The sequence below is a fragment of the Podarcis cretensis genome, assembly GCF_951804945.1.
Source record: "Podarcis cretensis genome assembly, chromosome: 5".
NCBI classification, from domain to species: Eukaryota; Metazoa; Chordata; class Lepidosauria; order Squamata; family Lacertidae; genus Podarcis; species Podarcis cretensis.
Window position 1 is genome coordinate 93674536 of NC_137174.1, and position 13977 is coordinate 93688512.

General features: G+C 47.1%; 1 protein-coding gene across 7 annotated transcripts in view; it reads right to left on the reverse strand.

Annotated features, from left to right (window-relative positions):
- MCF2L2 (MCF.2 cell line derived transforming sequence-like 2) overlaps positions 1-7196 on the reverse strand; it is a 218911-nt gene extending 211715 nt beyond the window's left edge. For 3 of the 7 annotated variants that reach the window (XM_079977636.1, XM_079977635.1, XM_079977626.1), the window contains exon 1: positions 6565-7195. In XM_079977636.1, the coding sequence (XP_079833762.1) occupies positions 6565-6643 (79 nt within the window). In that variant the 5' untranslated portion in view covers positions 6644-7195. Of the gene's footprint in view, positions 1-6564 lie in introns of all 7 variants that reach the window. The other 4 variants (XM_079977627.1, XM_079977632.1, XM_079977629.1 and 1 more) reach the window with 3 other exon arrangements.
- Between the last annotated feature and the right edge of the window lie 6781 nt (positions 7197-13977).

Below are 13977 nucleotides of genomic sequence, written 5' to 3' on the forward strand. Positions count from 1 at the left end.
ACCTCAGGTTGCATACGCTTCAGGTTACAGAATCCGCTAACCCAGAAATATTACCTCGGGTTAAGAACTTTGCTTCAGGATGAGAACAGAAATCATGCTCCGGCGACGCGGCAGCAGCGGGAGGCCCCATTAGCTAAAGTGGTGCTTCAGGTTAAGAACAGTTTCAGGTTAAGAACGGACCTCTGGTACGAATTAAGTACTTAACCCGAGGTACCACTGTACTGCTTGTGGGCTTCCCATAGGCATCTGATTGGCTACTTCCCCCAGAGAATCCTGGGAATTGTAGTTTGTTAAGGGTGTTATAGCCTTTATCTGTGAGGGGCAATCTGCAGTTCCCACGATTCTTTTTTGGGGAGGAAGCTATGTGCTTTAAAGTCATGGTGTCTATACAATCTAACATCTGTCTGCTCTGGCAACTATTTCCAGGCCAGGCTTAATTCCTTGGAGCTCTGCTGTGGCCAAGAGACTGAAAAGCAGAGTGGAACACCTGATGACTGGGCATAAACCTGTGCAAGCTTTTGCCCTTCCTTGTGTATTTTGAATATATTGTCGCCTGCTTTAGTTGAGATGCCTGCATTGCAAGGGGTTGCACTAGATGACCCTTCCGGGCCCTTCAAACTCTATGATTCTATAATCCATATATTTTGTGTCTTTTCTTGAGAGATGCTGCTGTCTGATGTGTTTTCCCTCAAGCTACCTTTCATCTGATCTGGAAACATAACAGTGGTGCTGAGGGTTGCACATTTTAGGCATCAGTTTTGTGTGTGCAGACAACAGCTTCATTGCACAGGAGTTTGGGGGGTTGCAGGCATGGGGAAACAAATCAGGTAATGGTGTGGACAGCAATGTAAAATGTAACTTGAAATGCAGTGGGGGGGGGGAGAATGAGTTCTCTGCATGTAAACTCTGTGAAAGCAAATCAGGATAAGTGCTCAATAAATAAGGTCTCTGGAGGAAAACTGTGTGGCCTAGTTCATGTTTCAATATCCTCTGCAAAGCACATGGGTTTTGTGGCAGATTCAGGGATCCTCAGCGATCTACAGCACACAAGTCAATATGAAAACGGCTATAATAATAATAATAATAATAATAAATTATTTTGACCCCGCCCATCTGGCTGGGTTTCCCCAGCCACTCCAAGCGGCTTCCAAGATTAAAAATACATTAAAATGTCACACATTAAAAACTTCCCTGAACAGGGCTGCCTTCAGATGTCTTCTGAATGTCAGGTAGTTGTTTATCTCTTTGACATCTGATGGGAGGGCGTTCCACAAGGCGGGTGCCACTATCGAGAAGGCCCTCTGCCTGGTTCCCTGTAGCTTTGCTTCTCGGAATGAGGGAACCACCAGAAGGCCCTCGGCGCTGGACCTCAGCGTTCGGGCAGAACGATGGGGGTGGAGATGCTCCTTCAGGTATTCTGGGCCGAGGCCATTTAGGGCTTTAAAGGTCAACACCAACACTTTGAATTGTGCTCGGAAACATACTGGGAGCCAATGTTGGTCTTTCAAGACCGGTGTTATGTGGTCTTGGCGGCTGCCCCCAGTCACCAGTCTAGCTGCCGCATTCTGAATTAGTCGTAGTTTCCGGGTCACCTTCAAAGGTAGCCCCACGTAGAGCGCGTTGCAGTAGTCCAAGCGGGAGATAACTAGAGCATGCACCACTCTGGCGAGACAGTCTGCAGGCAGGTAGGGTCTCAGCCTGCGTACCAGGTGGAGCTGGTAGACAGCTGCCCTGGATACAGAATTGACCTGCGCCTCCATGGACAGCTGTGAGTCCAAAATGACTCCCAGGCTGCGCACCTGGTCCTTCAGGGGCACAGTTACCCCATTCAGGATCAGGGAGTCCTCCACACCTGCCCACCCCATGTCCCCCAAGAACAGTACTTCTGTCTTGTCAGGATTCAACCTCAATCCATTAGCCGCCATCCATCCTCCAACCGCCTCCAGGCACTCACACAGGACCTTCACCGCCTTCACTGGTTCTGATTTGAAAGAGAGGTAGAGCTGGGTATCATCTGCATATTGATGGACACCCAGTCCAAACTCCCTGATGATCTCTCCCAGCAGCTTCATGTAGATGTTAAAAAGCATGGGGGAGAGGACGGAACCCTGAGGTGCCCCACAAGTGAGGGCCCGGGGGTCTGAACACTCATCCCCCCCACCACTTTCTGTACATGGCTCAGGAGGAAGGAGTTATACCATTGTATAACAGAGCCCCCAGCTCCCAGCCCCTCTAGACGGTCCAGAAGGATGTTATGGTCGATTGTATCAAAGGCCGCTGAGAGATCCAGCAGAACTAGGAAACAGCCCTCACCTTTGTCCTTAGCCCACTGGAGATCATCAACCAGCGCGACCAAGGCAGTTTCAGTCCCATGATGAGGCCTGAATCCCGATTGGAAGGGATCCAAATGGTCCGCATCCTCCAGGCATGCCTGGAGTTGTTCAGCAACCACGCGCTCAATCACCTTGCCCAAGAATGGAAGATTTGAGACTGGGTGATAGTTGGCCATACTGGCTGGGTCTAAAGATTTTTTTTTTAAGAAGCAGTTTAATGACCTCTTTCAGTGGGTCTGGGAAGGCTCCCTCACAGAGGGAAGCATTCACCACCCTGCAGAGCCCATCGCCCAGCCCTTCCCGGCTTGCTTTTATTAGCCTAAAGTTAAGCCACTTTCGAAAGCCAATTAAGTTAGTCAATAAATTAGCCATTTGCAGATGATTTTCTTTCATTCTTTACCCAGCTGATAGCTCCTGTTTAAAGGAATTCTGTAATGCAACCAGCAGTCCATGAATTGCTTTCATCTTCTGTGCCCACTTTTTGATTTTTAAAAGCCAATGAAAGAGACATGCCAAACGACATCCAGATGTGGTGAAATGTAAGCTGTCCATAGCAAATCATCTGGAAACAAGAGAATAAAACCCACAGCATATACAGATCACACGTAAGGCATGTCTATGACAGAGTGGGCAAAGTTCAAAGACAAATTTACTACATACAACCCTTTAAATGGAACTGGGAGCTATTAAAATTGCTTCCATGGTGATTCTAGCTTAGTTTTTTTTTTAAAAAAAGAGCTGAGCAACCTAATTTAACATAATTAAGCCAAGCTTTAACTGCAGGCAGTGCATTAAATAGAGGTGCCTGATTGTGCCACGGGTCCCAGGTTAACAGTGGCGCTGACATGGTTTGCAAAGACATGGAAGGGAATCACCACACAAATAACCTCTTGCTGCTCATGGAGGAGGCTAACAAAAGCCACAACAGCCTGGCTGAATGAGTCTGGAGTGCTGCCCAAACTTTGACATCACCCCCATTCTCAAACTTCTATTCCTCCCTTTGCATCTGTAATGTAAATGCAGTTATGACGTATGCATATATTCAAAATTCACATTTCTCAAATAACCCCACCTCTCAAGGCACACATGTGACTACCTCCACTAAAAAATATCACTCAAGGCTGCAGTTATCTAGTGATTACTACATTATATGTATGTGAACTCCCACTGCCAGTGTATCCCTTGTGGCTCAAGACAGGTCGGCCATGCATTTGCAGATAACTATCTGTGCTTCAAACACTGCAAGGTCCTTTATAATCTATTCCATCTTGTTTAGGAAGGAGTCTAGTTCTGCTGAAACTGGTGGGTCTCAAACACACACAGAAGTACTGGAGTGAGGAGAGAGGAGGTATACCCCACTGACTTTCCCAAATAGCATTCCCATTAGGACTTCTTAAGTGCTTATGGCAGGACCGGCTACTGCTACCCCCACTGCAGGTACAAAACAATTCTAAAAGAAAATTGCTATGTCCTCAAAGGAAAATGAAAGGATCTTCCCAAGAGAGTTCAAAACCAAATAAGGTTCTTGAGACTTGCCCTATAAAGGAAGCTAGATCTGGGTTTTGGAGTTAAGATAAAATGGACAGGGAGAGAATCTGTGGAGATGTCCCTTTGTTTAACTGCTTCCAACCAACTGGTTCAATAAATGACTGATTAGGTCTACAGGATGGCTCCTATTTGTATCCTCTCTTTGAATGCTACAGGATGGAGATGTAAATTGGTGGACCCTGCACTTCTGCAACAAACAGCCCCAAGAGCATTGGTTACTAGAGGTTAATTTTATTTCTGCCCAGGACAAGCTCCCGGTCCCATGCAATTTTATACAGTAGTTCTGCTTAGTGATATTGTGTGTGTGTGTGTATTAAATGTATTACTGTATTTTTCGCCCTATAGGACGCACTTTTCCCCCTCCAAAAATGAAAGGGAGTGTGTGCATCCTATGGGGCGAATGCAGGCTTTCGCTGAAGCCTGGAGAGCAAGAGGGGTCGGTGCGCACCGACCCCTCTTGCTCTCCAGGCTTCTGGAAGCTATCCGCAAGCCTTGGGAGCCCGCGAGAGTTCCCGCCGGGCTCCCTAGGCTTGCGGATAGCAGCCTGCATCCCAAAGCTTGGGGCGTGCTGAGTAACGCGCCCCGGGCTTCTGGCAGCTCTCCCCAAGCCTTGGGAGCCCGGTAAATGTTCCCATTTTTAAAAGTATTTTGTTTATTTTAGATCTTGTATGAAATTCTTTTTTTATTCATTTTAATTGCAATTTTATCCTACCTTTTCCCTCAAGGAACTCAAGATCCCCTATCACTACAATTCATCCACACACAACAAAAACCCATGAGAGGTTAGGCTGAGAGGCAGAGGACAGGTATGGTATAATGTACATATGTTTTGGATGTACTTTCTTTTTTAAACTGCTTTGAATACCAATTTGTAGAAATACATAAATAAAAAAGTAATAAGCATTATTTTTGGATAAACAGTCTCATGTAAAAGTACTGCTTGGACACCCACCCACTACACAAATGGCTTTGTGTGGATAGACCCTTTAATTTTTTATTTAATAAGATTGCCCTTTATTTCTCGAGTGCCCTGTACAAACAGAACTACTACCAATCGGTGCCTTTGCTTTCTAGCAGAAATCATCACCATTAGCTACTAGTAAAAAGACTAATTAGATGGTAGATCTCTGGGCAGGGCCTGCTTTTCTTTTTAGTAATTTGCACAAGCCCTAACATTAAGGACTTTGCAAAGAAACAGGCAAATCAATGAAAGGGGTAGAAAGAAACCTGCTCAGAGCAAGGCTGGCATCAGAGGGTTGGCACTGCTGAGAACCCACCAAGATTCAAAGATTCAACTCCATTGCTTATCCCTGGAGTCTCCTGGCACCATTGCTGCCTGCTCACATTCCCTCTCCAAGTAAATGAGCAGTGAAAGGAACATGGAGGAAGAGCAGCAGCTTTCAACATCCATTGCCTCTCCCTCTGGGAGGTGGTCCAAAAGGAGAAGCAACTGAATTGACAGCTGCGGCCAAGGTGAGGAAGAGGAGGAAGAGGAGGAGGGTCCCATGGAAAGCAACTTTTTATTTAAATTTATATTGCATTTATATCTCATCCTTTCTCCAAAAAGCTCAAGGCGGAGTATATGGCCCTTTCCACACTATCCTCAGAGCATCCCTGTGTGGTAGGTTAAACTGAGAGGTGGGCCAAGGTCACCCTCCAGTCGAGTGAGGACTCGAACCCTGGTCTCTCAGGTCCTAGTCTGACACACCACACCTGCCTCTTGCCCACTGATGGGTAACCAGCGATAGATGCAAAAGCTATGCTTTTTTCTATATAATATGGGCATGTCATACAACACATTGCATCTTCTAATCCGAAATGGGCTCTTGTGGGTGGAAAATCTCTTCCTTTGCATTCTCTTGTCAAATGTGCCAAGCATGGCGTCATGGCTCCCTTTCCAATGAGCCGACGGCATTACTGAGCTGTACAAGATGATGTGCATGCAGTAACCTCATTCAGGGGGGGAAAGAGGGAGCAGGAAAATGATCCATCTAGAATTCAAGGCTGGGGCTACCCTCCGGCTTCCTTATTCCAGAACCGCTGAAGCGGCACAGATGGTTGGGAGAGAGGGAGCACCTGCGCTTCGCTTCTGAACGTTTCAACCGGTTGCAGTTTTTTAGCTTGACAAGACGACGCTTGCGGACATGCTGCATTTAACAGCCACCCCCCCCCCTGCTCCCAAATGGCCTCGCCTTCTAGAATTCATCTGCAATAATTATTCATGCATGTGCAACCTTTGCACACATTCTGCAAATTTAGCTCAGTAGGATGAAGCCAAATTTAGCACGAAAGGTAACCTCCAGAACCTTTAGTTACAAACCAAAACCACACAGATCACACCAGGCTCGCTTAAGTGCATCAGTTGCAACAATTAGCCAGGCAGAGCCCAACCTTAAAAGTACCCGGCTAATTGGCGAAAGGCACCGACCATATTTGATAGCTCAAGGCACAGAAGATGCACGAGGAGGCACCACCCTGCACAGATGTACCAGGATGCCACACTCGCACCCTCCCCAGGTGTAACACTGACACACCAACGCTTCCTAGCCTTTGTGAGTGAGCAGCATGGCACCATCGCAGCCCTGCAGGGAGGAGATCCCGACACATCCACAGAAATAATAATAATAATGGGGAGATAGAAGAAAAAAGCAGGTAGCAGGAGAGAAAGAGATGCTTTCCTTACCCACATGGGTGATGACCGTAGCCAGCCGCTGGCTCAGCTCCTGATGCGACATCTCTTCTTCTTTGAGCCAAAAAAGCATCTCCCACCGAAAGGACCACACAGCATCCAAGAGAGGGAGAGAGGAGGAAAGCGCCTACCCACACCCCACACCGCCCCCAAGATGTAGCAGGAGCGGCAGGCGGCTCAGCCACAGACACGGCGCCTGTGCCACTCCCACTGCGCGCAGGATCCTTCCCGGCCGCCGCCGCCGCCGGGCTTCGTAGGTCTTACACGGGCTTCGGCATTGGCCGGCGCTGGGCACATCCTGAGCGCGCTGGCCCGCCCCTCGCCAGGTCCTCCCCAAAGCGCACAGGCGCCGGGGGCCTCAACTTTCTGCCCCCCAAATCTTCTTGGCACACTGAACCCTGGTGCCACTCAGCCGGTTGCCCGGCGCCAGCTTTCCTGGATTTCAAAATCACTAGTAGGAGTGATAATCATAAGAATATGAGAGCTGTTCCAAGGGGACCCTAAGGCTGCAAGATTGTGAAGAACAGGCAGCAGCAGGCTTGCACAAGGAGATCTTTTGGACCCAGGGCCCCGGAATGCGTTTTCCCCGCTTCCCTTTTCTTAGGCAGAGGCATCAAGCGTCTCCCTCGCGCGCCCCCACCCCGTCTCTCTTCCTCCGCCTCCCCAGCTCCACCTTTGCTATTAAAGGGATGGATGTGGGTTAGGCACTCAAGGCTGATGGCTAGGAAGAATGAGGAAAGCACAAATGGGATCATGGACGCACGTGGATGGAGAGAGAGAGAGAGAGAGAGAGAGAGAGAGAGAGAGAGAGAGAGAGAGATGTCTAGGGAGGAGAGCAGGATCTTCATCACATCTTTGCTGGCAAAGATAGACATGTACCAGGATCGGTCTAATTCAGTCATTTCTTAAGATTCATGGCACAAATCACACTACTGCATAGAACAGACCAAAAGAGCCTCTTGCAAGAGGGAAGGCGTGCAGGAAAATGTACTTCCTTTCAACAAAATGACATTGGCTAAGGCTTGGATATTTTTTTTACCCTGTGTGTGGTGGACAATTCATACGTGCAGTAGTTAACTTGCAGGGAAAAAAGGCATACAGCCTACGGACCACTGCAAATGTGATGAACTTGCTGCACAGAAAACACTTCTGTGTAGAAAGAAAATGTTGATGGTGATAGCTAGCATGTATATCATTCATTCATTCATTCATTTATACACTGCTCTTCATCATAAGACCTCAGGGTGGTTCACAGAACATTGTAGAGCATTTAAAGTGTTTTGCAAATATTATCTTGGTGTAATCCTTCCATAAAATACACAAAATACACAAAAAATACACAATCTATGTAACATAGATCAAGTTGATCACACACTCAACACACATATGTACACACACACACACAATATATATATATATATATATATTTAAATAATTTTTATTGGTTTTCCAACACAAATATAAACAAACACACACACACAATAATGCAGGTAGGAAGGCTGGGGCAGAGTGACTTGCCTAATGAGTTCATAGCAAAAGTAAGATTTGAACCTGGAAATTCCCAGTTCAGACAATGACAGCCCTTAGGATGCTGATGGACTCCAGTTCCCACCAGCCCTGGCCAGCATAGTCAATGGGTAGGGATGATGGAAGCTGTAGTCCACAACTGGAGAGCCTCACATTGGCAACGCCTCCACTATGCTATATGAGGAAACAGCGTGACAGATGCATACAGTGGGTCTCTCTCACCCGCAGGAGAAAACACACACACACACATATTTTTACATGTGATTCCCCCCTCCCCTTCTGCTTATGTTTATTGTCTGATTATATACCTTGATTATTGAATTCAGGCTTCACACAATATCAGTAACATATCTAGTTTTAATAACCTGGCCTCCCCTGTTTTTTGTGTTAGTGTCGTTTTTGTGGGTATATTCTGCAACATATTATCGATGCAATTATAATGCATTAATTTGTATATTTGTATTAAGACTGTCCATATATCATTTAATTTTAGTAGCAGCTCTGCAATGCTTCTCCAATGTTGCTATCCGACTCTTGCACTATAGCACAACAAAATCAGGACAATAAATAAGTCAGACCATTTGTGATGTTCAAAGTTACAGGATTTCAGGAGGAATTTATGGGACGTGCAGTGATTGTACTCCAAAACATTTGCAGGTGCAGACAGTACTGAAAGCAGGATTCTGGAAGAGCCCTTAGCACAGATCTACAGCAGGCTTTTTTCTAGGCCAAGAGAAGAAAGGGAATGAGAGTGGAAGTGGTATTGTGCCTAAGGAAACTTACTGTAGTTAATTCACTGTGCTTGACCACAACACACTGTGCTCTGAGGTAGTGGCGCCCGTCCTGTGGAACGCCCTACCACCAGATGTCAAAGAGAACAACAACTATCAGACTTTTAGAAGACATCTGAAGGCAGCCCTGTTTAGGGAAGCTTTTAATGTTTGATGCATTATGATATTTTAATATTTTGTTGGAAGCCGCCCAGAGGCGGCTTCTTCTTCTTCTTCTTCTTCTTCTTCTTCTTCTTCTTCTTCTTCTTCTTCTTCTTCTTCTTATTATTATTATTATTATTATTATTATTATTATATCTACTGTAGCCCAACTATGATTTTACTTTTTGCTTTATACAGCATTTTACAGTATATTTTTGTACGTACACAAACAAAGGTAGCAGAACCAGCCCTCAAACCTGCAAACTGTAATGCATGAAGCAATCCTAATATGTCAAATGACAATGCATAAAAGTCATTGGCAGTGCAAACAAGGGGAGTAAGCATAATTTTGTACACTGTGCATGTGACTGTGTATAAGCCGGAACACGGTAATACAGTTTATCACAGACTACACCAGCACAGAGACGAATTTATGTCTAATTCTGCTCTCTGTTAGGGCAAGCAAAGAGAAGCCTTATGTAAACATAGCATCCATATGCAGGAAATCCCATGGGACACCAAATTAATCATTTTCTCATCATTTAAAAATAAAACATTAATGTGATTCCCTGTGCACACTGAGGGATGCTCTCAGGGGGCTGGGTCAGGCTGGGAGCAATTTTTAGAAATGGAGGAAGAGAGAGCGAGAACTGTTTAAATTAGTAAAGGTAACCTATCGGGTGGAATAAATTAAATAAGAGTAGGAATTGCAGATCAGGGCTGTCCAGAAGCAGGCCTGAGCTTGAATACATGAGAGGAGCAGCTGCCTTTGGATAGATGCTTATGTGAAGATCTGATAAGATCTTAATTGCACTGGCCAGCTAATTGCTTTATGGCCCCAATTAGCCCCAGCATAATGCGGTCCGGCACGCTTCCCAGCCAAGCTGATCTCAGACCTTCTTCTTCTCCGGTTTCGCCTTGCAGAGTAAAAACACAGCGGATCAAAACTATTGCAGTCTGCTTCAGATCCAAACACACCAAGCACTGTGTATGTCCAAATTCATCAGTTCTTTATTGCAGCAAATATTTACAGCTCAGCATTTCCCAAATTCTCCTGGACTGCTAGCATTCATGGCGTCCTCTCTCAGAGACACAGAGAGAACAACAACTAGAGCTCCTCCCTCCTTTCAAACGTCAGAATGGGAGGCACACTCAGAACAAACATTAACCCAGTAAGTTCTGAACCCCAACACCCCCTCTTGCAGAGCATTCTGACAAGACCTGTGGATGTACCTTTGCAGACCTCTGTGAGATCAATCCCTTCCCCAATGCCTTGCGCCCTCTCCTGGCGTTCCTGTCAGGCATCTGTGGAACATCCTCACAACTCTCAGATTCGCACTGTGCGAAACTCACCCACGCACCTGTGGCCTGATACCTCTCAGGTGGAATTCCCTTCGTTGTGCGACTGGACCGCCTGGGCACAAACTCAGGCACTTCCTCTGACTCACTGTGGTCAGCAGGTGTGTCCTTTGCATCCTGGGATTCTCCCTCTGACTTAACACGTCTTCGAACCCTTGGAATTACCCTCACAGGAGAACTAGGCTCACTCTTGGGCTCCCTTTTTACAACTTGCGGAGATGCCCCATCCTGCTCCTGACTTTGGTCAGTGAGCTGATCGTCATCAGCAGACTCAGCCCCTGGCTCTCCTTCCTCCTCATCAGAACCTTCCTGCTCTGAATCGGAAAGACATTCTGAAAGAATATCGCGTCTGGCAGGGGTCTTTGACCTTTCCTCCTGCTTACAGAACTCAGCGTGTTTGCTGATCAGCAGCTTACTCTGATCACCTGACGGGTACGCAAACCTCCATGCACGAGCCGTTGGCTCATACCCACAGAAGATCATTTTCTGGAACTTGGGTTCACCTGGCCCTCGCAAAGCTTCAGGCACCGGCAGCAAGGCCGTTGATCCGAACTCACGGAGGAAGTGAACCTGCGGTTTCCTCCCGTGAAGCATGAAAAACGGTGTGTCTCCTACCACTGAATTGTAGGACCGATTCCAGGTGAAGCTCACATATTTAACTGCCTCCATCCAAAACTTTGGAGATAACCCAGAATCTGACAGCATCACCTGTGTAGCTTTAACCAGAGCCTCACTTCTTAGCTCTGCCACCCCCCTCTGTTGAGGAGAAGTCACTGTGTGACTTATCCCTTTCTTGTGAAAGAACTTCTGCAAAGCAGACCCAGTAAACTGTGCGCCTCTGTCACTAGCAATTTCCCTGACTCTGGTGGAGAACCTTAGTTCCACCTCCTCAATCCAACGTCTAATCAGCTGTGCTGCATCTTCCTTGGATTTGAGACCATGTGTCCAGGTGTTCTGCGAAAAATCATCCTGCAGTGTCAGCAGAAACCTGGCCCCTCCCAAACTTGGTTCCTTCATGGGACCCAACAGATCTATGTGTACAAGATCAAAAGGTTTTGTGGTTACCCTCTCCACCCTGGGGTAACTGCACCCTCTTACCTTTGCCTGTCTGCAAGCCTGACAATCTAGGACTCTTGCACATTCCTCAATTTTACAGCCTTTGGAAACCTCAGGTAGCACCTGTAGTTCTTCAAGACAGGCATGCGCTGTCTTCTTATGCCACACACAAGAACATGAAACATGAGTGGGAACTGTAGCACGCAGGGCTTGTGCTTTCTCAACCTTCCCCTCACCCTCCAGAGACGTTTTAAGAATGAAGAGATCATTCTGCCCCTTTGCAACTCTGACCAGTTGCTTCCCTCCTTTGGAGATTGTACAAACATCGTGTTCAAAGCAAACCTTAAACCCCTTTTTCAACAAATAAGGCACAGATAAAATACAGTGTTGCACTCCTGGTACAATGCAAACTTCCATCTGCTCCTGCAAAACAGAAAAATAAGCATTTGCAATGTTATTGACATTTTTCTTTTCCCCACTTGCAAACTGAACAGTTTTCCCAGCCGGAATTGCCTTGCAATTCCACATCTCGACTGCAGGGGTCTCTGGGATCAGGTGGCAGTTAGCTGCTGAGTCGATTAGAAAACGAAAATCAGCGTGTCTCTCAGAGCTGTTCTCAAACAAAGCCATGCTGGCAACAAACGTCCCGTTGCCCCCTCTCTTTGGGCTTCTGCAGCGATTCTGTCTGGTTGTCTTGGCAACCAACTCCCCCTTGCTCAGGACCTTGGCAGCTTCCGTAGAAGTAGCCTCCTCCGTTGCCTTGGAGACCGGCCTGGCCTCTGCGTTCCCACGCGACTCTTTAGGCCTTATCTTCACTTTGTCCAGGTGGCCGACCTTGAAGCGTCTAGCTCTACGCCGCTTCCCAGACTTTGGCTGACGACGACGATCCCCAGTGGAAAAACACTGGCCAGGGCTCCTTTCAGCTGGCCTGGCCCCCCTTCTTCCGGAAGAGCACTCTGTGCCAGCCCTGCCCTCGCTGAAACTGCGTTTCACTTCAGCACTCACAGTGGAAAACTTTTGAAACTTGCCTTTGGAATTCTCAGCCCCCCCGACATGCACCTCAGGGACTGGGGCTACAGCCATTTCCAGGCTCTGCATGACTTCTCCAGGGCTCTGGCATCCTGCTGAAGTTTCACACAAACTTCTCAGCACCTCCCAGGCAGCCCTTGCTGACTTTACGCCCTCCAAACTGGGCAAAAGTGATGCATGTACACATGCTTTCAGCATAGCAAGCTCTCTTTGCATTCTCTGCTGGCTTTCTTCAGGCAACGCAGCCTCAAAGCCTGTAATGTCTGTCCCTTCAGGACCTGGATTCAGGGGACGTGGTTCTTTCTGGCTTGCATCCCAAAGCCCAGTAACCAGAAACCAACCCCTTACTCTTCTGGACCAGGTTGCCCAACTTCTTAAAGTGAGCTTTTCAAGCGGAACGTCCTCAAAGACCTGGCTGTCTGCCATTCTCTCCTCTTTCCCGGGGCCCCAGCTGCTGTACTCACGTTTCACCAGTCAGCTCTCCGGCACCCGATTCCTCACAGCTGCTTTCCCAGCTCTCTGCCTCAGCAACTCTTGCCTCTCTGCAGCAGGCAAAACACAGAACGCAGACCTCTGCCGCTTCAGTAGCGTCTTCCAGCTATTGCCAAGCTGACTTCAAGACTTCAAAGCTCACCGGCAGACTCTTAGCAACAGTTTTATTAGCGGTAATTAGGTCCTCCATAACCTGTGAAGATCTGATAAGATCTTAATTGCACTGGCCAGCTAATTGCTTTATGGCCCCAATTAGCCCCAGCATAATGCGGTCCGGCACGCTTCCCAGCCAAGCTGATCTCAGACCTTCTTCTTCTCCGGTTTCGCCTTGCAGAGTAAAAACACAGCGGATCAAAACTATTGCAGTCTGCTTCAGATCCAAACACACCAAGCACTGTGTATGTCCAAATTCATCAGTTCTTTATTGCAGCAAATATTTACAGCTCAGCATTTCCCAAATTCTCCTGGACTGCTAGCATTCATGGCGTCCTCTCTCAGAGACACAGAGAGAACAACAACTAGAGCTCCTCCCTCCTTTCAAACGTCAGAATGGGAGGCACACTCAGAACAAACATTAACCCAGTAAGTTCTGAACCCCAACAGCTTATGGATCCCCTGGGTATTTCCAGATGTCCTTCACAACAGCCATAATGGACAGAGAGCTCTGATCCCAATTTGGAGCCCAGCTGGTCTGCTGGACTAGATGTATAAAAAATGGATAGAGCAGTTGATGAAATGGACAATGACAATCACATTACAATCATATTTTTAAAATCATAGAATCTTAGAGTTGAAGGGACCCCAAGGGTCATCTAGTCCAACCCCCTGCAGTGCAGGAATCTCAGCTAAAGCATCCATGATAGATGGCCATCCAACCTCTGTTTGAAAACCTCCAAGGAAGGAGAGTCCAACGCCTCTTGTGGGAGTCTGTTGCACTGCTGAATAGATCTTACTGTCAGAAAGTTTCCCCAAATGTTTAGTTGGAATCTCTTTTCTTGCAACTTGAAGCCAT